The sequence below is a fragment of the Dipteris shenzhenensis genome, chromosome 20 (genome assembly GCF_047967505.1).
Source record: "Dipteris shenzhenensis isolate YYH24624 ecotype China chromosome 20, Dip_SZ_1.0, whole genome shotgun sequence".
NCBI lineage: Eukaryota > Viridiplantae > Streptophyta > Polypodiopsida > Gleicheniales > Dipteridaceae > Dipteris > Dipteris shenzhenensis.
The window spans coordinates 3621309-3643830 of record NC_141615.1 but is presented as its reverse complement, the minus strand read 5'-3'; the positions used below and the strand labels follow the sequence as shown (position 1 = coordinate 3643830).

Here is a 22522-nt window from a genome sequence, read left to right as displayed (position 1 = left end):
TAAAGCTCGAGACTGCATCTTCTCTCCTCTCACCAACCTTATTTCTTCAAGATTTAAGGAGCTTAAAAATGTCATCTCCAGATAGAATCCATGTTACCTGTAAAAGATTCCTTAATGTAAACACCAATTTACTATGGGGCATAGATTCAAACTTACAATTCCTTATTAATTTACCCCAAGAAATCCACTCTCTCTACTCTTCTGACATTGCAAACTGTTATGAAGCCATTCCTCATCATGGCACCTCCAGTCTCATAAATTTCCTATTGTATTTTTGTAATATTGCTACCAAATTAGGTTTTAAAGGATTATTCCAAAAAAACGGTTGTTTTTTCCTTACAAAATCATCCAAGGTCCAAACCCTCTACAGTTTTGATACATTTCTTAGCTACAACCACTTCCTACTCCACTTTTATGTCATTCAAGTTGGCCCACATTGCTGGATCAAATCTCAAGGCATGCCCATGGGTTTTGCATGCTCCCCTCTCTGGTGCCACCTTTATGTTACCTCTTTCGAATTTAAATTCATAAAAAAACTTGCATGACTTGGTCATTCCCACCTCCTCTCTGACTTCCTCCATACCTTCAGATTTGTTGACGACATCCTCTTCATAAATAATCCTTCCATTACCAAGTTTCTTGACCCTTCCAAACCACTCCATGAAGATGACCCCTTTACCATTTATCCTCTACACATTATTTCCCTTAAATGTAGTGACTCTAATCAAAATCTCATCAACCTCTCTACCACTTTTCTTAACGTGTACATCACCCTTTCTACTCCTTTCCTAAGAGAATTCTTTACCACATTCGTTTGGAAGAAAAAACTTCTCAATTTTCCCACTATATCCCTTATCAATTTCCATAGTAACCGACCTCTCTCCTCATACCAAGTCTGCCTAATCTTTATCTTGCCCATCCTCTATTCTTGTTCAGATAGCTTTGAAGCTTTCCTTCACCTATCCACTCTCATTGACATTTGCAAGCACTATGGCTTCCAACCTGACAGGAACAAAAATATTATCCACAATTACATCTCTTCGAATACCTTTCCTCAACTTAAGCTTGATTTATTTACACTTCTATCTTTTTTAGGTAGACAGTAGGTCATCACACTAGGCGATGACCTACTGTCCCACCTAGTGTGATGTACCCTGCTGGGGCAAAGGCGGGTACACACACACACACACTTCCTACCCCTTCCTCCTTTTGAACAGCTTTTTTCTAATTTTCTTCTCACCTTCTTCCCCCCGCCCCCCCCCCCTATTTTATATATTCATCCCCTCTACTAATTATTCCCCATTTTCCTTTGCATTCACTTAAAATTCCCCCTTTTCCCTAGATCTCTCATTTCTCTTCCTTTTATTAATTTCCCTTAATTTCTTCCTTTTTTACTGTAATTTTTTCTGAATCTTTTCTTATTTATTTCTTATTTTCGAGTCTCCTTATTTGTTTGTTGGTTCAACTTAATTTCTTAATTTCCTACCTCTTTATCTTCTTAATTCTTGATTTCCTCATTTTCTTATTTTCTTTATTTTCTTATTTTCTTAATGTCCTGTCTTACTTATTTCTTATTTTCGTCTTTACTACAACTTTTCCACTACCCTATATTTTATTTTACTCTCCATAAAATTTTCTTATAAATGTTTTTTCTCTTTATTATTATTTTCTCTTTATTATTATTATTTTATCTCTCTTTACCAAGACTCCCCCTCATTCTCATTTTCTACTACCCTTATTTTTCTACTCTCCAAACTCTAACAAACTACCCCCCCCCCCCCCACACACACACATATCATGATCTATGGTCCAACATCATTAAATGGTCCTTACTTTTGTGAGGAATACAAAATTTATTTGTATATATATTTTTTGGGCTTCCATGAACTATAGTTTATGCAACAGGAGTCTGGGCTTCAAAATACCATTCTTTTCCATTGCCCATGTGTTGTCTTGCCTGTGCGTTTTATACATCGTCCCTACCCGTCTGCCTGCCAAAAATGCAGGGACGTTTAGTCACATGGAGAGGCACAATTGGCCCCAAAAATCATGCAACTTGCCCATTGGGCAACCAAGACTCTCTACCCAAGCGCTTAGGTTGGGGGTTTGTTCTTCAAAACATTAAATGCACGTTGAGCTGGTGGGGCTTCCACAACCTTTCGCAACATGTCCAAGATTCACCATGGCGGTGTAATGGCCTCACGGTATCCATTCCCATCCTATAGACTGATTGGAAATCATGTAGCTTGTCTTGTTCACATAGAAATTTGCAATAGCTCATGTAGATTACTAGGACAGTAGCAAGAGAAGCCGGTCAAGTTCAATGGTTAAAACATATCCCTACTAAATAGAATACAACCAAGAATAACAAAGGATTTCATCAGACAGTGGCCTCATTTTTACACTACTCTAATGATGGCATTTGGGAATTCGAAAACATGCAGAGGTGCAACCATACAATTGCAAGAATTGAAGCAACTTCAAATAGAGAGTGTTTCGCAATTTAGGGTCAAGCTGATGCATTTGTAATTGAGGGTAGATGTAAACATGCTTGAAGGCCTCAAATTGTGTTTTTTTGTGTGGCATTAATTATGTAAGGAGATATCACAAAATGCAAGATCAAGATCCCTAAGACCTTGAATGAAACCCAACTCATTGCTCAAAGTATTGAGTTTACACCAGCGGAATTCGGTGCAAACTTCCACCTTTGCCTCCATTATTACCTTGCCTATCCATCAATCTCGTGCCAACGCCAATCCAAATTGTTCATACCAAAATGCTCAAGGGTTTAATCCTAATTCTTCTTGTCCAAGGAAAAATTCAAATGATAAAAAAAAGAATTGCTCGAATCATAGTGTATAGGAAATGCCATGTTTTTCTAGCAATAAATTCAGTCATGTTTGAAAATATTATTGAATGTTGCAACACATGATACAAAATTCCCATCTTCTAGTTCACTAGTGTCAAGAAAGAGCATCTAGAGACTTGGGAGAATCCATATCTAGATTTTTTTAAAAACCCTCATCAAACCACCTATGATGGCCAAATAGATTTGAAAAGTGATCTAACTAGAGACCAGTAAAAGGTGTGGGGCACATTCCAACGTGATGGGCTTATACATAGAACCAAAGGGAGAATGTGTCCATTCCCATGTCATCCTTTTCACCAAAATCATAGATCTTAGCATAGCACTTTGGATGTAAAATGTTGTGCACCCTTGATTTTTGTTTCTTACCTATCTTACTCGTCATTTGGGTGTTTACATGTTTTCTATTTCTACATGTATACAAGTCTAGGAGCATAAAGAATAACTCCCATTCCAAAGTAATAGGCATGTCCATAGCACCAAAGATAGAGTGTGTTTGAACCCTATGTCATCCTTTCCACCAAAAGCATATATCTCGGCATGGCAACTTGGACTAAAATATTGTGCACTCTAGATTTTGACTACATACCTACATTACTTATTATATGTTGGTCTTTTCGCATTTGATGCTTGTGGAATATACCTAGTTAGTCTTCACATATGTGGACAAGATTTTATTACACTTCCCTTAAAGTGCCTATCTTATACATTATTGATCTTGATTCACCTATTCCAAACTCCACATCTTGACCTACTTGATCCAGGTCCTCCACCCTAATTGATAAAAACTTTGAGAGTTGGGTCAATCAACCTAGAGTCTTGATTCTAGACCTATCTGCTCTAAATCCAAGCTATACTTAATTTGGTATCTAAGAGTACTTGCTCTAAAATCGAGATCCCAAACCCACATACTTTGGGAGATCTAGGTTATTCATTCCTAATTTTAAACATACTTATTATGTGATAGGATATGCCTCTTTGAAATCACAGAGTCACCTACTGCAGATTATGAGTTCATTCATTTTGGATTCACTATCTCCAAATTTTGGGTATATCCATGCTACTAATTTTAGATGTACCTAATGTATTCTGAGTATATTTATTCAAGATGCCGAACTCAGGGTTCGAAATTCATGATAACGGGCTCCATGCTCACTTAAGAGTTCAAGCTATGGATGCCAAATAAAATCGATAAGGGTTTTTGCAATGTTAATTGTAAAGTTTTGCGCACTAGATGCCGGTTCTTGGACTCTAGCTCTAGAATCCACTTGGCACAAACCCCAAGGATAGATTGGTTGTAGAACTCTTTTTCAAGTTTTGAATGCCAAGGCTACTTATCTATAGCAATTGCTACATCTATTATTATTGAAGATTCATATCCTGAATGTTGACCCTTGAGTTTTGAGGACTAGGAGAACTAGTTTCTTTCCATGCTCAATATTGAGCCATGAGTACAAGACTCATACATGAGGTGTTTTGGGGATCTCATTTTTTGCTCCAGGCATTGAATGTGAATTCTCAAATTTTAAGTCCCAAGTCCACTTGGTCCAAATCTGAGGATAGATTATTTGCAAAAGTTTTTTTCGCCTAATAAGTTACTCACATAGGTTATCATCTATTGAAAAAAAAAATGAAACCTCAAGCTTGGTGGGGAGAAAAGTCCATCTATATGTACTAAATTTACCCAAAAATGGCTTGCAAAGTGGTTCATCAATTGTTGATAAGGGCCTCTAGGATTAGTAATGTTGGAATTGGGGAGTAGCTTATTTTGGTTATGAATAGTGCATAACATTTGATATCCATGGACATGACACACATAACACGTCACCCATACCAAACACACGAAATATGGACTACCTTGAACACAACATGCACAACAACCCTTGAACACAAAAATGACTACCTATTAGCATGCACACAACACCACTCATACAACATACATGTAACAACATACGTGCACCTATTATGACACTCACTAGGCAAACGTACATATGCACAATACATATTTTTAAGGGGCTAATATTGCTAAGATAGGCATAAAGATGATACTAAAAAATCTCATACTGAAGTATTTCCTGATTGAAAGCTAAGGTCATGTATATAAAAGAAATGGAGTTTCAATTGTATTAATATAAATCACAAGTTTGGTAGCAAGAAATATGATTTCGTCGCTTGAGTACCTTAGAATCACAAGCAAGGATCATCTTGTGTTATGAAAAACCTTTAGGGAAAGACTTGCACGTCTATTTTTAGTTGTTCAAGTAGATACCTTGCGAGGAAAGTACATACAGTCATGGGAAATCACCTTTCGTCCCTATAAAAGGTAAGGACCAAACCTCAAAATCCACGAGCTAAAATGGGAGATGTATCGCGCATTTTCAACCAACATGTAACCAACTCATAAACCCATGCAACCGACTAATTTTTCAGTCAACATGCAATTGACTCATAAACAAGAGGGGATTGGGTTGCATGTGGAGAGGAGGCATTGTGGAAAGGACATCACATAGGGAGGAAGCATGTGGAGAGGGAGTAGGTGAGCAACAGCAGAGAAATAAATTTAAAAGACCAGAGACATTGAGGGCAAAGGCCAAATTAGGTTTAACACGTCCCTTTCTAGATCTGTTCTCCTTGGATGTCAAACGCGTTCTATTCTCTAAGGGACCCACAAATTACCGACGAAGAATAAGGATCATGTAATTATCATTGTTCATTGTTCTAACTCATGGAATTTAGCTCACCATACAATGAGCACACACCACATGTGGTCCCACACAAGGTCTTGTCAACTACTACCACCGTCTACCTACCAACGTCAATTGAGCAATCATTGCCATCATGAAGCTGCACCATACCAAACAATCAAATTTGCTACTACAAAACATATTGCTCACAAAACCGCTACACCACAACCTGAAGTGCTCCCATGCCACGCCACCTCCCATACTCATGACCCACAGGACATGAGACAACCTAGAGCATGGCTATGTTACCACATAAGAGAACAATCCCATTCTTGCACTAGCTATGGGGTTCTACATCTCCTCCCATAGCCATACGCTACTCCCTGAGTTTCCCAAAACTCCCAAGAGGAACCCTTGAGGGGTGTTGAGGAGTTAATCTACACTATTTATTCAATCCATTCACAAACCCGCAATTGCATATGGGACTATTTAGTCCCCCTTGCCACATATCCTTGAAGCCAAAGGGCCCCTACTTGCATTATTTATTAATGGAGAATAATATATTTCCAACAACTTAGCATAGAGATCTCATCAAATTTAGCACGTACTCCAAACTTTTGTAACCCATTTAAACCTACATAGCCCTACAAAAAGTCACTTATGAGCCAAACCATTATGTATTGAGTATGTATTCCCAACCTAGAGCATATGGGTGAGATTCTTGCATAGATCTCCTTTTGCACAAGTTCTCCAAGTGCCATAATTACATCAACTTTGGCAAGACAAAAAACATTATGTTCCTTTGGTTAGATCTTTGCATTTCCTTGATTACAACTTGCAAATTCCATACACAAAATATACTCTTCCAACATTTGAGGTAGTAGCTCATCATAGTTGTACTATAAGATGGTCCTTATTCCACATATATTTACTTTGGCCTTAATTTGATAAGTGAACGCCCTCATTAACAACGCATGTCTTCAATAAGATCCATGTTTTGTACAATCATCATTTGGCATTAACTTCAATAGAAAATAATTATGACTTATTGCAAGGCATGATGATAGAAATGGTACTTACCAAAAAGAAGTCAACTAGATCAATCATGGTTGGAGCAATAAGAAAAGGCTCCATCATGAGAGATCATTTGTCAATTATCCGTTCAATAAAATAGACCTTCAAATTTATTGTTCTCATGCATGCCAAAACACACCCAAAAAATACGCATGTAAGCACACTTAAGCTTAGACATAGCATTTTCCCTTTCATGCTTACACAGTTAACCTCGTCATTAGTATTTTCTTAGATTCATTGGTACTTTTGACCACTCTGCATTGTTTTCCACTCTTACCAGTTTTGAAATTCAAGCACAACCTAGGAGCTTAAATCTCTACTTAGCATTCAAAAGGGAGGGGGAAAAAGTGACAAGAAACAAGAACCAAGAAAAAACTGCAACATATAAACACTTTTTGCATCCGCACCACCAAATTTGGCAGATCAGGTTTAGGCAATACAAATAGGCTAAAAACATACTGGGTCAACATTAGACACAAAAAAAGCTGAGCAAGTTTGAAAATATTGTGTCCAAATGCAGAAAGAAAATCTGTTTATACCTGCAACACCAGAATTGAATGGTTCCAACCCAAGTATTAAAAGAAACGAGGCAAAACAGCTCAAACCTCTACTGCTCCCCAAACAGACATATTGATTTTTATTTTGAATCTCACAAACAACTTACAGATGTAGAGTGTGCACTGAGTGGCCCAAGAAATACTTTTGCCATGGCATATATAAGAACTGGGAGTATTTTCATGAACGGATTTCCCAAAAAATGAACACATCGTCCTGCTCCAGGTACAGCTATATACAAAGCATACATGATTGGCAGGCATCATACTCAAGCCCCCAATCCCAGTGATTTGGGCCTTTTGATGGCTTCAAGCGGCTGAACAATGCCTTGACTATCTTTACCCAACCCACATCCTTCTACAAACCCCATCTTTGCCAACATTCGCGAACCAAAACCTTTTGTGTGAGCTTCAAATTCTCCAACCAGAGAACTACCTCTTGAAGACTTTTTTCCTGACATATTTCCAACCAACAATCCAGGACTCCCTGACTCGACTGTAGTACCACCTGAATACATCATGGGAACAGAAGTAACACCTTCCATTACATCAGTATCGCTTTTAGAATCTAAAATGCCACTAGATACAAACGACAAAGGTTGGTTTGCAAAGCTTGCAACTCTCTTGCTGCTTTTTCCTGCAGATTTCTTGCTCGAGGAAGATGCTTTCAAACCATTAGCCTCCACACCAAATTTTTTCTTCAAATTATTATCCTTCTCTGCACTAGATTTTGTCTTCATAGTGTGCAGTGCCTGCCAGGCTGCCCGCTTATACTTGGCTACCATGCGCCTGTGTTCTCCTGATCCCTTTGGAGTACTACCTTTCACTGGGATATCCAGAACATTATCATCATACTGCCCCAGCATCTGCAAGAGGCATAAAAACATCACTCCTGGCAGCTTTTCCAGGCACAACTTCCAAATACAAATAAATCAGAGTACATGAGGACGAACATCAAGTAGGCGCCTTCTGTCAGGACCAGATGGCATGGAAGTATGGATTGTGCGGGCCACAATAACGAACCTGCAAGAGATTCAAAAGCGATAATGTTTAGAAAAATACAGATCAGAGTTACTTCAGTGTTGATGACCAGATTCATAGATAGACATGAAATACATATCCAAGACAGTTATCCAACAATATGCCAATGTTAATTTGTGAAAGAGCCATAAAACGAACATTCACTTTTATAAAAAGGACAACCAATCCTTTCTGCACCTGTATCTTTCTACAAAGCTCACCACTTGACTGCACAAAAACGTATCCAATCAACGTAGTATCCCATATATGTCTAATCCAAAAGAAATCCATTGGAAGGCAGCCAAGAGAATTTCTCAGGTATGGCAAGCCTCAAGGGGACCCTAACTAAAGGGACTGAATAAAAAAGAAGCAATGACCTCAAATTGTCAGGGTTTGCTGCTCGTGATTGTAGGCCATTCTATGGGCTATCCATAGGTGCCACTTGTTCCTTGGTATGTGTCTTGTAGGACTAGTTACAGTCAGTTAGGACTGTTGGTACAGTAAGTTCATGTACCACCTAGTTCAACTAAAGCATTTAGCCCTAGGGTTTTGTCGTATTGGCTCCTTCTTGAGCCTCCATTTATTGTTGCAGCATTTTCAATACAGCAGCTCGTTTTTGGCTTTCTCCCACTCATTTCTGAGCTTCCATTGCTTGCCATAGCCAACAGTGGTATCAGAGCAAGTCAGGGACCTTCCCCACAACCATTGGCAGCCTCCCCGAGCTCTAGTACTCGCCTTTGGAGCTGTTTTGGCAGCCTGTTCAGCCTGTACGGAAGGGGGTGACCACACGTGTGAGCATTTATGAACTCTCCAAGCAGTTTTGTCCCAGGAAATCGACTTCCTGGTGTTGCTGCTGCATCGGCACGTGCATTTCAGTGTTTCTTTGAGCTTGCAGCTGCCGTACGGTCTGTTTTGAGCTGTTTAGGCATCTGCTGTAGCCACCATTTCACACGTGTGAATTTTAGTGGCCTCTGGAGCTCCTGTTGCAGCCTACTTTGGCTTTTGCAGCTTGTAGCTGCATTTTGAACCACATATAACAGCCGACCTTGGCTGTTGGCATCTCCTACAGCACCTACAGCAACCGACTTAGGGTTTTGGAGAATTGTATCTGCATTTCATGGTATCTACTACACCGACTTTGTACCTGGAAGCCTGCTACAGCATTTTGCAGAGAATTATAGCACCGAATTTCCATTTGGGAGCCTGCTACAGCATCTTCATTCACCGCCTTTGCTGTTTGGGACCTGCAATTCGATTCTGAAGCACATTCAGTCACCGAATTTTGCTTTTAGAGCTTGTTTGAAGCCATCTTCTCACACCTTTCTGCTGCTGCAATCATTTTGAGGTCTATATCTGCTAGTCCAGCCTCTCACAGACCTCTTATTTGCTATTTCCTCTTCCTTTCATATCTCCTAATAGGGTGACAGCTTGTGCTTGCATTTGGAGCTTTTTCTCTGCTGCATTTTTTGGGCTACATCATTTGCAGGTGCACCTTGTAGCAGCCACACATTTGCAGTGAAAAGCTTTGAAGCTTGTGCAGAAATTTGCTTTTGGTTTTGGGAAAGAGCCCTTCTCTCATTTGATTTGTTAGATTGGTGCCTTTGCCTTGCATTTTTGGCACTATGGCTAGCAGCAAAGATTATCTTTTTGGGCTGCTTGGGGCTGATGACAAGCTTGATGGCACCAATTACCCCATGTGGTCATACACGATGGGGCATGTTTTGGTTGCCAAGAATCTATGGCACATTGTCTCAGGTTCTGAGGCCAGACCTACACGTAATTCAGCTGCTAGTGCTCCACCTTCAGCCTTTGGTACTACTTCAGGTGATGGGTCTTCCAGTGATGGTTCTAATGCTACTTCTAGAGCAGTTGCATCTACTTCTACAGGTTCTTTGCCTCCTATACAGAAGCAGATTCAGTGGGATGGTCATGATGCCAAAGCACATGCCCTCATTGCTCTTTCAATCAAAAGGGTTATTATCCCTCATATCCGGTCTTGCAAGACAGCTAAGCAAGCATGGGATCAGCTTGCATCCTTATATCAGGTACGGAATGAGGCAAGGGTTGCCTATCTCCACAAGTAGTTGAAGGACTTGAAGCTTTAAGAGGGTGGTAACATGGATGCCTATCTTACTAATGTGAAGGATTTGAAAGAGCAATCGGCCAATATTGATGAGATTATGCCTGATTCTCAGCTTGTTTCTAATACCCTTGATGGGTTGCCTGATTCTTATTAGGGCTTTGCTACTACATTGAGGTTGGTTGCAGGTGGCAATGCCAACCATTATTCTTTTGATCAGCTGGTTGCTCTTCTCCTTCAGGAGGAGCAAAGTCGTGGTAATCGCAATGCTTCTATGGCCACTGATCAAGCATTTGCTGCCCAACATAAAAACAAAGGCAAAGGCAAGGTTTCCGCTGGAAAACCCCCTCATTCACATGCTGATTATTCTCATGGAGCCTCTTCTTCGCGGGATTACAAAAAGAAGAAGAGATGTAACTATTGCAGGAAACCTGGGCATGATATTTCTGAATTCAGGAAGCGGATTGCATCTGAAAAAGAGTCTGGTCTTGCAGTATCTGGTTCTCCTAGTGCAGAAGATCGACATGAGTCAGCTAATTTTGCACAAGACCAACATTGGGATTTCTTGGTTACACGTCAGTATAATCCTGAAGTTCATGATGTTCATGATGCTTGTATGACAGTTTCTGATGTTCATGATGCCTGGTACTTTAATAGTAGCAACCGCATCACTTCCTACAAGAAGTTATTCAACTCACTAGAGCATACATCTAAGGGGGGGAGTGTCACATGTGCCAATAATGCATCATATACCGTGAAAGGTATTGGTCAAGTTCCTCTTACTTCTGTTTCTGGTGGTCTTGTCACCTAGAGAATGTGCTTTACGTTCCAAGCATTCGCAAGAACCTCATTTCTATTTCAGCCATCGCTACATGTGGCTATCTAGTATCAGGTTCTTTTTTATGGTGTTCGATGTGCAGTGTATGATGCTACACATGCCTTTACCATGGTCTTCACTGGCACATTGACTAGAGGTCTTTATAGACTTGATGCTTATAGCAGATGTTTGGATGATGCTGCACTTGTCCACGCTTGCCTCCTAGCTCCCTACTCTACCCTCCTTTGCTAAGCCCCTTGCTATCCTAGCCTATACCTCTACTTCTAAACTATACCTCTCAAACTTCTCCTCTATCCTAGCCTCTCCTCTATCCTTTATCCTCTCTCCTCTCTACACTATACCTCTCCCTTGCTAATCCCCTTGCTAACCTAGCCTCTCCTCTATCCTCGTAGGTCTTTGCAGGACCCATTTTCTCGATGACCCACGTCGCCAGGGCACGACTCACACAAGGCCGAAGCGCTATGGCCCAACTAGAGAGACAGTGCTTCCAGGCACACATTCAGGATCCTCCAACAAAAAGTTGGCTCTTCGACACTCTAGTATGACCGATCGCCATGTATGCAATGCCCTTCTGGGCGAGTGACATTCCAGCATTAGATTGGATAAAGTTTGAGAGGCTATAGATCTCAATGGGATCCAGGATGATACGGAGTAAGCCCTCAGTTCCACATGAGATCATACAGGCAGAGTTTGCCATGACGCCACTATATGTCGATGCTATCTTCCAAACAGTGACTTTCATTCACAGGGTATGGGCTTTGCCTCATTGGAGACTACCAAGGGTAGCTTTGGAATCATCCTGACGCCGAGCAGGTGAGGAAGCAACCACCTAGTATGCACGCACAGACACATGGCTAACTAGCCATGGCATTCAGATGGACAGACTACCCCCATTTCAGTATAGCATGGATGCCCCTCCTGAGCGACTTTCACGCGATGAGATTAACCATATCATACGGTTAGACCTCCTCCAGCTCACCACATCCCAGACTTGGTTGAGGGACCAGCTGCTCCCCACCAAGATGCAGTTCTATCGTGATCACTTCCTCAGAGTCTCTAATGACGGTTTCATTATCCGACCACCTTATCTAGAGGACAGAGGAGTCTCACATGCACTCCGGATCGCCATTGGCCAGATGCGAGTTTCCTCCCATCAGCTTAGGATTGAGGCGGGCCGAGCTACAGGTCTACCCAGAGAACACAGGATCTGCACACTATGCGACATGGATACCATTGAGACTTAGGAGCACTTCCTATGTAGCTGCCCGGTTTAATATTGAGATACGAGGGCGATATCGTTGCCTTTATCAGGAGGGAACTAGCTTCGGCCCGCTCTCTCGGTTGATACACTTCCAGGACCAGGTCTGTGTATGGTTGTACTTGATGGAGATGCGCCGACACCAAGAGGAACTACTGAGACATGCCAGAGCACTATCAACGCCGGACAGACTACAGGATACAGAGCCAGACCCAGCTCAGAGACAGGTTACAGACTTCTATGCCTTCGAGACAACTCCTAGACACAGTGGAGTTGAGGATGAGGAGATTGTCGACATGAGAGCAGCCTGGATCAGCAGTCGATCACACCAGACTCTTCGGAATACTAAAGCGCACACCATTGAGGTTCGTCCCATCACAGCACTACTTGTAGGGGACCGCCAGAGCCAAAGACGAGGGATCACAATCGACGTAGCCCGACGGGTACTGAGATCGAGGCGACCGCGGCCATAACCTAGACGCTCGACAGCTCGACAGTTACAGATACGCGACATCTTCATGGCCCAGCGGAGAGACCTGACCTGACTTGATCTAGACACTTGAACACAACACTCCTGACTCTTGATTCAGATTCTAATTTTGTCTCTATTCTATTCTATTTAGATACTAGATTAGTACTTGGCAGGGGCTTTAGCTCACCCCTTGCCCCAGCCCACAGAGGCCTGTATGAGATCTTTTTTGATGTTGTATCACTCTGTCCCATTGAGCCACGAGGTCTTCCGAGGACGTTAATATATCTTTCTTTCTTTCTTTCTATCCTCTCCAACCTCTACTTGCCTCTACAACCTCGCTCCTCTCCAACCTCTACTTGCCTCTCCCGCTAGCCCCTGCGCTCAGCCTCTCTGCCTTAGCCTCCCTCACCCGCTCAACCTCTCTCTCTCTCTCTCTCTCTCTCTCTCTCTCTCTCTCTCTCTCTCAGCGTCGCCTAGCTCCTGCAACAGGTCTCGCAACAGCAGGGGGGTCATCGCTGAGCTGAGCCCTTGGCTCAGTCCGGGTTGTTAGCTTCAACAAAGGATTGCACGGGTCTTTTCCAGCATGGAGTTTCCCAAGACGAAGCTCTTTCCGTCGACCTCAACTAACAAGAAGCCATCCTACGCTGCCATGGCATCGACACCTTCTCCTTATGCCTTGACTTTTCACAGATTTCAAAGCAAACTTGATCCACATGAGCGGATCTACTTCTTACAACAAGAACTCAGAGATGCAAAGCTCCGCATTGCTTCCCTCGAGAAGACAGTTTCAAAAATGAAGAATGAAGGCAAACAGGAGGTAATCCAAGAAGTCCTACAGCTATGCAATACTGCAACTCCTACACCACAGCTTGTAGCCAAGGTTCAAGAAATGGTCACACTCAGCTCAAATCCATAGGACAAGAAATTACAGCAACAATACATAACAAGATCGACAAATGTGATGTTAAGAGAGCAGCAAGCCATAGCAATTAACAATAAGATTTTACGTATTGGGGAATTGCAAGATAGTTGCCTTAGCTATTTTGAAATGGAAGAGGAAGAGGAATGTATTGATGAGGAAAAGATTCTCCGACCCAAGAAGGCAGTGCCACAAATCGGCTGGGATGAAAATGACATAAGTCTTATAAGTCACTTGAAAAGGAAACCAAGCGCAGATTTATTTCAAAGAAAGGATTCTAAGAACCAAGATCCTTAGACAAACCAACAAGCTCAAGGGTACAAGGATTTGGATATCTGAAGAGCTCACTCCAACCCAACTCAAACAAAGGGCAAATGAACTTATCAAAGTGAAAGAAGCAAGGAAAGAAGGTATATGGGCGGTTTATCGAGACGGGCAAGCACTCATTAGAGATTTCAAACCTAAACCCAAAAACTCTCAGTCTTAAACTGATGTTATTTAGACCACCTTTAATATAGTACTTGAATGTAGTTATGCTATAATAATTTGGGGCTGAGCTGCTATACTCCCCCATAGACTCTCAGTCTCTAACTAATGTTGATGATTTTGGTGTGCATTTTGTCCCATAGACCCGTGAGGTCTCCTGTGGGTGCTAATATTCCTTTCTTTCTTTCTTTCTCCTCTCAAACCTCTCCTCTATCCTCTTAGCTCTATCCTCTCCAAGTTCCAACCTCTCGAGTCTCTTGTCTCTCCTCTCTATCCCATGGCCTTGAAACGTGCCGCTGCAAGCACAAGGCGGGATGTGTGGCAAGATACCATTTTTATTAAGAGATATGGCACATCTAGCACAAGGAGGTCAGTGTGCAAGTTTTGTGGTGACACATTGACAAGATCTGTCCCTCAAGTTCGACGCATTTCTTATGGGAGGGAAGCCAGGATAAGGATCCGTGTCATGCCATTCCACAGGGGATCTTCTTGGCATATGGAGGTACCTTTACCAAATTTGTTGAGATTCGACACCTCCATCCTGTGGGTCACAGATCAGATTCTTCAAGCGAAGGTGTCGATTGAGCAGCAAAAGTTGGGCCTTGAGGCAACCGCCACATCATCCCAATCATATGCCGGGGATATGGAGGGTTCGGGTATGTCTCTCTATCTCATAGGAGGGTTCAACAGGAGAGAGGCCCATCTACATCGACATCACATGCACATGGGAGTGTCTCTGCTGAGGCTCTACATGGCATCACTCCATCGACATCTATGTCAGTTGGGCTGTCCACTATGACATCAGCTCCTCCACGCTAAGAGGACACATGGTCCAGCAGCAACCACTCCGAGAGATACTCCTATACAAGCTGTGCTTGGACACCACGCCTGAAGGAGGAGGCTGAAATTGCAGAGGTTCGGTTCTTCTATGCTTGCAATATTCCCTTCCATGTTGCAAGGACTCCTGCCTACAAGAAGTTTTACCATGCACTAGTAGCCACTTGTAGAGCAAGAGCATCATCCCTTACACCCGCTACTTATGAGACTCTCCGCACCACACGTTTGAAGAAGCAAGTGGGATTAATTCAGAAAGACATGGAGGGACTCAAGGTAGCCTGGAGTCAGTATGGATGCACCATTGTCTCTGACGGATGGAGTGACACAAAGAGGAGACACATGATTAATATTTTGGTCACTTCTTGTGTGGGCAGCATCTTCTTGAGGGTGGTTGATGCTTCACATGCCGGCCTGCACATCACCGGAGAGTGGATATGGGGTCACACTGAGGTAGCCATCAAGGAGGTTGGTGAAGATAATGTGGTGCAAGTCATCACCCACAATGGCTCCAACTGCAGGAGAATGGGAAGTCTCCTTGCAATGAGAAAAATCATTTCTGGAATCTTGTGGATTTGCCACCAAGCAAGAATGCCATAGGTAACAAATGGGTTTTCAAACTAAAAAGGCTGTGCTCAGAAGAAGGGCATTGATTATGAGGACACATTTGCTCCTACTTCCAGGATGACCACTATCAGATCATTTACTGATATGGCTCCACATTTTGATTGGAATGTTCATCAGTAGGATATAAACACAGCTTTTCTTAATGGAGACTTGTTGGAAGAGGTTTACCTGGTCCCCCATCGTCCTTCTAGGCCTCACCACTCCCCGCCCCCCCACCTCTTGAGCCCACCTCGCAAGCTCAGGTTCCTTCAACATCCCCCTCCCTCTCCTGCCCAAGCTTCTTCGAGCTTGTGTCGACCAAATCCAAGCCCAGTGCCCTCCCCAGACTCGGTCCCACTACTTAAACTTACACGATAGCCACTCCCATGTGAGTTCTCGCACCTAGGGCCTCGAAACTACAAAGAGATACGGGAGGATTACACTATGGCTGTCCTGGAGATCTTAGTACTGATCTTGCAGCCCGTAAAGGGGGCGATCGTTGGAGCAGTGGGGAGCTCCGCCCGAATATTCTAGGGTTTCAACTTTATGGTCACAGGAGATGAGTAGTGGATTCTAGTTGTCTTTGACCTCAAGTCAAGGTCCGGATGGTGGAGATGATGGACAGGTCCGGAATTGTGGTAGCCATGGTCATAGCGCCACCTTTTAGGTTACTTTCTTCAGTGAGAAATGTGGTTGTAACTACATGATCCATTTAGAGAAGAGCAAGGAGCTCAGCTGGGTGTCGCATTGGCCATTGAACCAGTGTGCAAATACATAGTCAAATAACCTCCTGGCTTTGAAATTTCGGGTAATGCACATAAAGTTTGCAAGCTGAATAAAGCTTTGTATGGGCTGAAACAAGCCCCACGTGCATGGTACTCCAAGATTGATGCCTTTCTGACCAGCAAGGGGCTTCATAACAGCCCCCAAATGAAAGTACCCTCTACATCAAGAAGGATGGGGGGGATATTTTGGTCATCATTCTTTATGTAGATGGCATGCTACTCACAGGGTCACAAGAAGAAAAAATTGCAGATTTGGGGATCCAGTTTATACAAGAGAGACGTGGCATTATTATGTCTCATCAATCCAAGTATGTGCAAAAACTCTTGGATCGGTTCAAAATGCAAGATTGCAAGCCTACAGCCACTCCCATGGAGCTAGGGCTGAAGCTTACTTTGTATGATGCTAGGGAATCAGTACATGCCACACTCTACAGCCAGCTGTTGGATGCCTCATTTACTTATACAATACACGGCCTGATATTCAGTTTACAGTATCTCAGGTGAGTAGGTATATGCACAGCCCAAAGACAGCACATTGGCAAGCTGTAAAACGCATCTTCCGTTACTCGCAAGGTACAAAGTCTTATGGCTTGATGTTTCCTAGGGGGGGTGACTTGCAGATGCATGCTTACAGTGACTCAGATTGGGCTTGAGATTATGACACTAGGCAGTCCACAAGTGGTAATTGTTTCTTTTTGGGACATGCTTGCATTTCTTGGCTCTGGAAGAAAGAATCTACTGTGGCTACTTCCTCATGGAAGCTGAGTACAGGGCAGCTTTATTGTGTGTCATTGCGCCGCTTATTGCTGATCTTCACCTATCATTGGAGGGTCCTTCTCCAATTCTCACTAATAGTCAAAGTGCTATAGCAGTTGCAAAGAATCATGTGTTCCATGCTCGCACGAAGCACATTGAGGTTCATTATCAATATGTCAGAGAGAAGTTGCATGCAAGGGAGATCAGAATGATCTATGTCTCCACACATGACAATGTTGCGAACATCTTCACCAAAGCTCTTCCACGTGAGAAGTTTGAGGCATTTCGCAATGCCCTGAACTTATCTCCTTTTGGTGATTGATCTTTTCCTTGTACATCATCACATTGGCACTGCAGAGGGGTGTTGGAATTATTGCCATAATTCCTTTGTGTAGTCAATAAGTGAGTTAGGGACGAGCACTTTTCCCTTTCTTAGAGGTTTTTCCCCCTAGCTACGGTTAGTGGATAGGTTTAGGTTTTGTCACTTGGACAAAACCTTCACCTCTTGTATGTTTTGCAATCTCTTCTATCAATACGTTTATGGTTTGCTCTCCATCTCTCTTTTTGTTCAAACTTGGTACTTCATGTGTTTCTTGGTTCAGCAAGAAGCAGAGTACAATTGCTACTTCTAGCTGTGAAGCAAAGTACATAGCAGCTTTTTACAGCTACAGTGAGTGTGTTTGGCTTCGGAAGTTACTTGCAGATCTCAAACTGCTCCTACTGTCATCTTCACTGATAGTCAGAGTGCTTTGGCTGTTGCAAAGAATTTTGTTTTCAATGCTCGCACAAAGCATATTGAGGCTCACTATCACTATGTCAGAGAGAGATTATCAACAGGAGATATTCAGTTGTCTTGTGTTCCTACTGAAGACAACTTGGCAGATCTTTTTACGAAGGCTCTACCTCGACCTAAGATTGAGGATTTTCGGCAAGCTTTAAACTTAGTTCCTTTTGTGACTTGATCTGTTGTACTCTGTACAGTCATAGGTTGCTATATCCCAACAGGATGAACATGTGCAACCATGACATTAGATATCCAGGTATCCTGAGCCATGTCCAAGGTGCTTCAGCCCATACCATGGAGGGGGGTTTGTAGGCCATTCTATGGGCTATCCATAGGTGCCACTTGTTCCTTGGTATGTGCCTTGTAGGACTAGTTACAGTCAGTTAGGACTATTGGTACAGTTAGTTCAAGTACCACCTAGTTCAGTTAGGGCATTTAGCCCTAGGATTTTGTCATATTAGCTCCCTCTCGAGCCTCCATTTATTGTTGCAGCATTTTCAATACAGCAGCTCGTTTTTTGCTTTCTCCCCCTCATTTCTTAGCTTCCATTGCTTGCCATAGCCAACAATGATTGGATAGGATGCTCATATGACAGAAGATCTACTTTTGATATTGCTTCACATTAGACCTGCGAGCGAAATACTATTGTTATATCCTCCACGGAAGCGAATATAGAGCATCCACTAATACAACCTGTGAGGCTATTTGGTTGAGAAGGATCTTAAATGATATTATACATATTCAAAAAGATCCAACTTTGTTATTTGATAGATGATCAAAGTTATTGGGTAAGAATCATGTATTTCATGCTTGGACAAAGCAGATTGAGATCTCACCTCGTCCCTTACTTAGCTAGGCCTTGTTATGTATAAGATTCATTGTGTGTTTGCACAAAATTGCCGCACTTTCAATTGCATGTTTTCATTCTAGGCAGTGTTGTTGGTATGTCCATTGCAGCAATTCATGCAAGTGTCCTATCCTAAATAGGTTTGTGTGTGGAGGGCACTTCAATGTAGAGGGCCTGCACCACAATTTTCTGTCAATTGCGACTGAAGAGAAGGTTAGGGTGTGAGAAAATGATGCTCAAATGAAGACATGAAGAAGGCTTTCATTCATTCATCAAGCATATAATGACAAGTGAAGTACAAGGCTTTATACAGGCTACTCACACACACTCTAGCACCTAGTGCATATGGGATAAGTCCCATGATGACACGTGGCACTCACACAAGACTCAATCACATAGACTAGTACTAGATCACACCTAGTACTACACACTAACACATCACATCACCACACTCTTTGACTATGATATCTCCAACACCCCCCTTCAGAGCAAAGAGATGTGAAACCCAACACGCAAAAGTAGACCGATCCCCCCTCCACCGCAATACTGCAAAGAGCAAGTCCAACTATCCAACACCTCCCGTGTGATAGTGACTTCTCAGTCAGCTTGTGACCAGCAAGGGAAAACCATCACTCGTCATCCCCCCTTACTCTGAACTGGGTGGTCGATACCATCAACCAAAGTAAAAGACAATACATTCATTTTTGGGGGACAACCCAAGGCAGAGGACCTCTTATTGACTCCAAAGACATTCAATTGAGACGGACAACTCAAGGCTGAGAACCTTTATTTGACTCAACACAAACACACATAACATCACTGATCATCATCTACCACCTCAAAGAGGGATAATATAGCAGATAGAGCTTGTTCCTTAGGTCCAGTAGATGTGGCGTATATATTCTCGAGCTTGTCCAGTGTCTCCTTGGCTGAAGTAGTGAGGTCAAGATGATGAAGAAGTTTGTTAGCCAGCCTCAAATCAATACGCGCTAGTGCCTTCTCGTTCTTGTCATCCCAAGCTGATTGGTCTTCACCATGAGGATGAGGCTCCATGTGGGCAAACTGAGGTAAGAAATTTGCAGCACCAGATGAAGAACCAGAAAGTATAATGGATGGTCTAGGACTCCCAAAATGCAATAGTAGACTCCACGTGTGCAAGTGGGCAGCTATAGGTGGCTGTAGGTGCTCCAAATACAAACCCTAATCAAAACACAGCAAGAAAATGCTCCGAAATGCAGAACTGAACCAGAAATGGAGCCCTTGTGGTCAAGACAACAGCTCCAAATGCTGCAGTAGGTCTGAAATGAGCAAGACGGCTCCGTAGGACAGTCCGAAATGATGTAGCACTGTTTGAAGTGCTGCAGCAGGTGTGTAGGTGTTCCAAAGCACAACAGCAGGTCCAAAATGTATAAGGCAGGTCCAAAATGTATAACAGCTCCAAATGCTTCAAAACAGCTCTGTTGAAGGCGGCTATGCAGCAGCAGGGCAGAAGCGGGTCGAAATTGCCTTCAAAGGCCTCGAAATGCTGCCAAAAATATTCTCAGGTGTTCGACTCTGCTGCAGCAGCCTAGGAACCCTAGGTTGAGCGATGAAGAGCTTCAAAACGTCTTAAAAGGTCCGCACGTGCAGGCATGCCTTGAACAGTGTGCCAACCAGCAAGCTAGGAGGCCGCCAAGGGAGGTAGAGCACTCAAGGACAGCTCCAAGAGATCCGAATGGTGGCGGCAGGCTGTGAAGACTCTAAGCTGATGCAAACGGGTGCGAGGAGGAGGTGAATAGAGGCAGAAATGGAGCAGGGCTGACGCGGCTGCAGGCTGCAAGAAGAAGGGCTGAAGCAGAATTACGGTTAGGACTAGGGTAACGTAACAGCTATGGAAGGTGGCTCTGATACCATGTTAGAAACATGGTGAAGGGGGAGAGAGAGAGAGAGAGAGAGAGAGAGTTAGGGTGTGAGGAAATGATGCTCAAATGAAGACATGAAGAAGGCTTTCATTCATTCATCAAGTATATAATGACAAGTGAAGTACAGGCCTTTGTATAGGCTACTCACACACACTCTAGCACCTAGTGCATATGGGATAAGTCCCATGATGACACGTGGCACTCACACAAGACTCACTCACATAGACTAGTACTAGATCACCTAGTACTACACACTAACAAATCACATCACCACACTCTTTTTGACTATGATATCTCCAACACTTAATATCTTCATAAGGCGGCTAGAATGCATCCAATCGTACAAATTGAATTTTTGAAAACTCAACAAAAATCAATAAGAGAGAAAGAAAGGTGTATTAACGCCTTCAGGAGACCTCGTGGGTCTATGAGATAGATACAAGATATATGTAACCCATACAAGCCACTGTGGGCTGAAGCAAAGGGCTCACTAAGGCCCTTGCTGAGTGCTAACTGCTAAGAATGCAAAAAGCTAGTACAAAATATAGTAGGAAAAAAAGAGCAATCAAGTACTGCTCAAAACCAGAGCTCCGACATGTGAAGGCTCTATATAACCCGGCTCCCTGATGGCCCTCTGATGTGATGCAAAGAGCTCACGTATCGGTCTTTGTTGATCTGTCTCCCACGGTGGCGGGGGGACGCGCTCTCTTGGATCTCAGTATCCGATGGGCTACATCGAGAGTAATGCCTCGTCTTTGGCGGTCCCCTCTGAGGAGAGCTGAGATAGGTCAAACCTCAATCGTGCATGCTCTGGTCGACCCACGTGTCGTGTGGTCTCCACGTCTCTCATCCAACCACATCCTGGTGATGGGTCTCACTGCTGATCCATAGTGCTCTCGTCCCAGTGTGGAGTGTTGTCTCCGGAAGCCTGCCTACCCAAGAGCCCGCTGTCCATGGTCCTCTGTATAACTACTGATCGCCTTCTCCAGTATCGATCCATAAATCTTACCCAGAGTGTGGCCAATCATGAGAGTGCGGTAGTTCCCAGTATCCATGGGGTCCCTTGCCTTTTGTATCGGTACAATGGTGGTAGTGCTCCAAGTAGGTGGGAATCTGTGACATACAACATGGTTGAACAGCTGCGCTAGAACCGGGACCAAGACCTCCTGACCATGTGCGAAGTGCTCTATACGTAGCCCCTCATGGTCTGGTGCTCTCAGATTGTGCAGACGAAGGAGGGCATTCCTCACGTTCTACGCAATGAACAACTGACAAGTAGTGGATCTGAGCATAGATGACATATCTGGTGGCATCTGACCTGGGATGTTGTATAAGGAGCCTGCATATCTATGCCAAATCTCTGGGTCCGTGATGGGAATGGGCCATTTTCCCTCTGATAGGAGTCCCCAGCCAATAGTCGGGTCTCCCCCTCGAAAGAATCCGACCAACCTCATCAATCTTGCAAGTGAGAAAAGTCCGCTTCTTACGTCGTGTTATCCGACGTGAGATGTGATGCACCTCAGATGAGGTCAAGTGTCCCAGGTCCTGCTCGCGTGTGAGGTGAGCTCTCATCTCCTTACACTCGTCATCGTACCAGGGGTTCTAAGGCATCTTTCCAGCCGGGGCATGTGTGGATCAAGTTGTAGGGAAAGATATGATGGCAGCCTCATGTACCATTGATGCCAAAGTGGCTGAAACCTGAGCAAGATTTACCTCTGCTCCATGTAGGGTTGGAAGCACTCCAGCTAAGTGACTCAC

At 43.3% G+C, this 22522-nt stretch overlaps 1 protein-coding gene across 2 annotated transcripts in view; it reads right to left on the bottom strand.

Moving 5' to 3' along the window:
* Window positions 1-7065: 7065 nt before the first annotated feature.
* Window positions 7066-22522, bottom strand: part of LOC147889142 (D111/G-patch domain-containing protein) — a 56500-nt gene continuing 41043 nt past the window's right edge. For both annotated transcript variants that reach the window (XM_087391650.1, XM_087391651.1), the window contains exons 7-8: window positions 8132-8201; window positions 7066-8044 (exon numbers count right to left, since the gene is read on the bottom strand). In XM_087391650.1, the coding sequence (XP_087247776.1) occupies window positions 7448-8044; window positions 8132-8201 (667 nt within the window). In that variant the 3' untranslated portion in view covers window positions 7066-7447. The remainder of the gene's footprint in view (window positions 8045-8131; window positions 8202-22522) is intronic.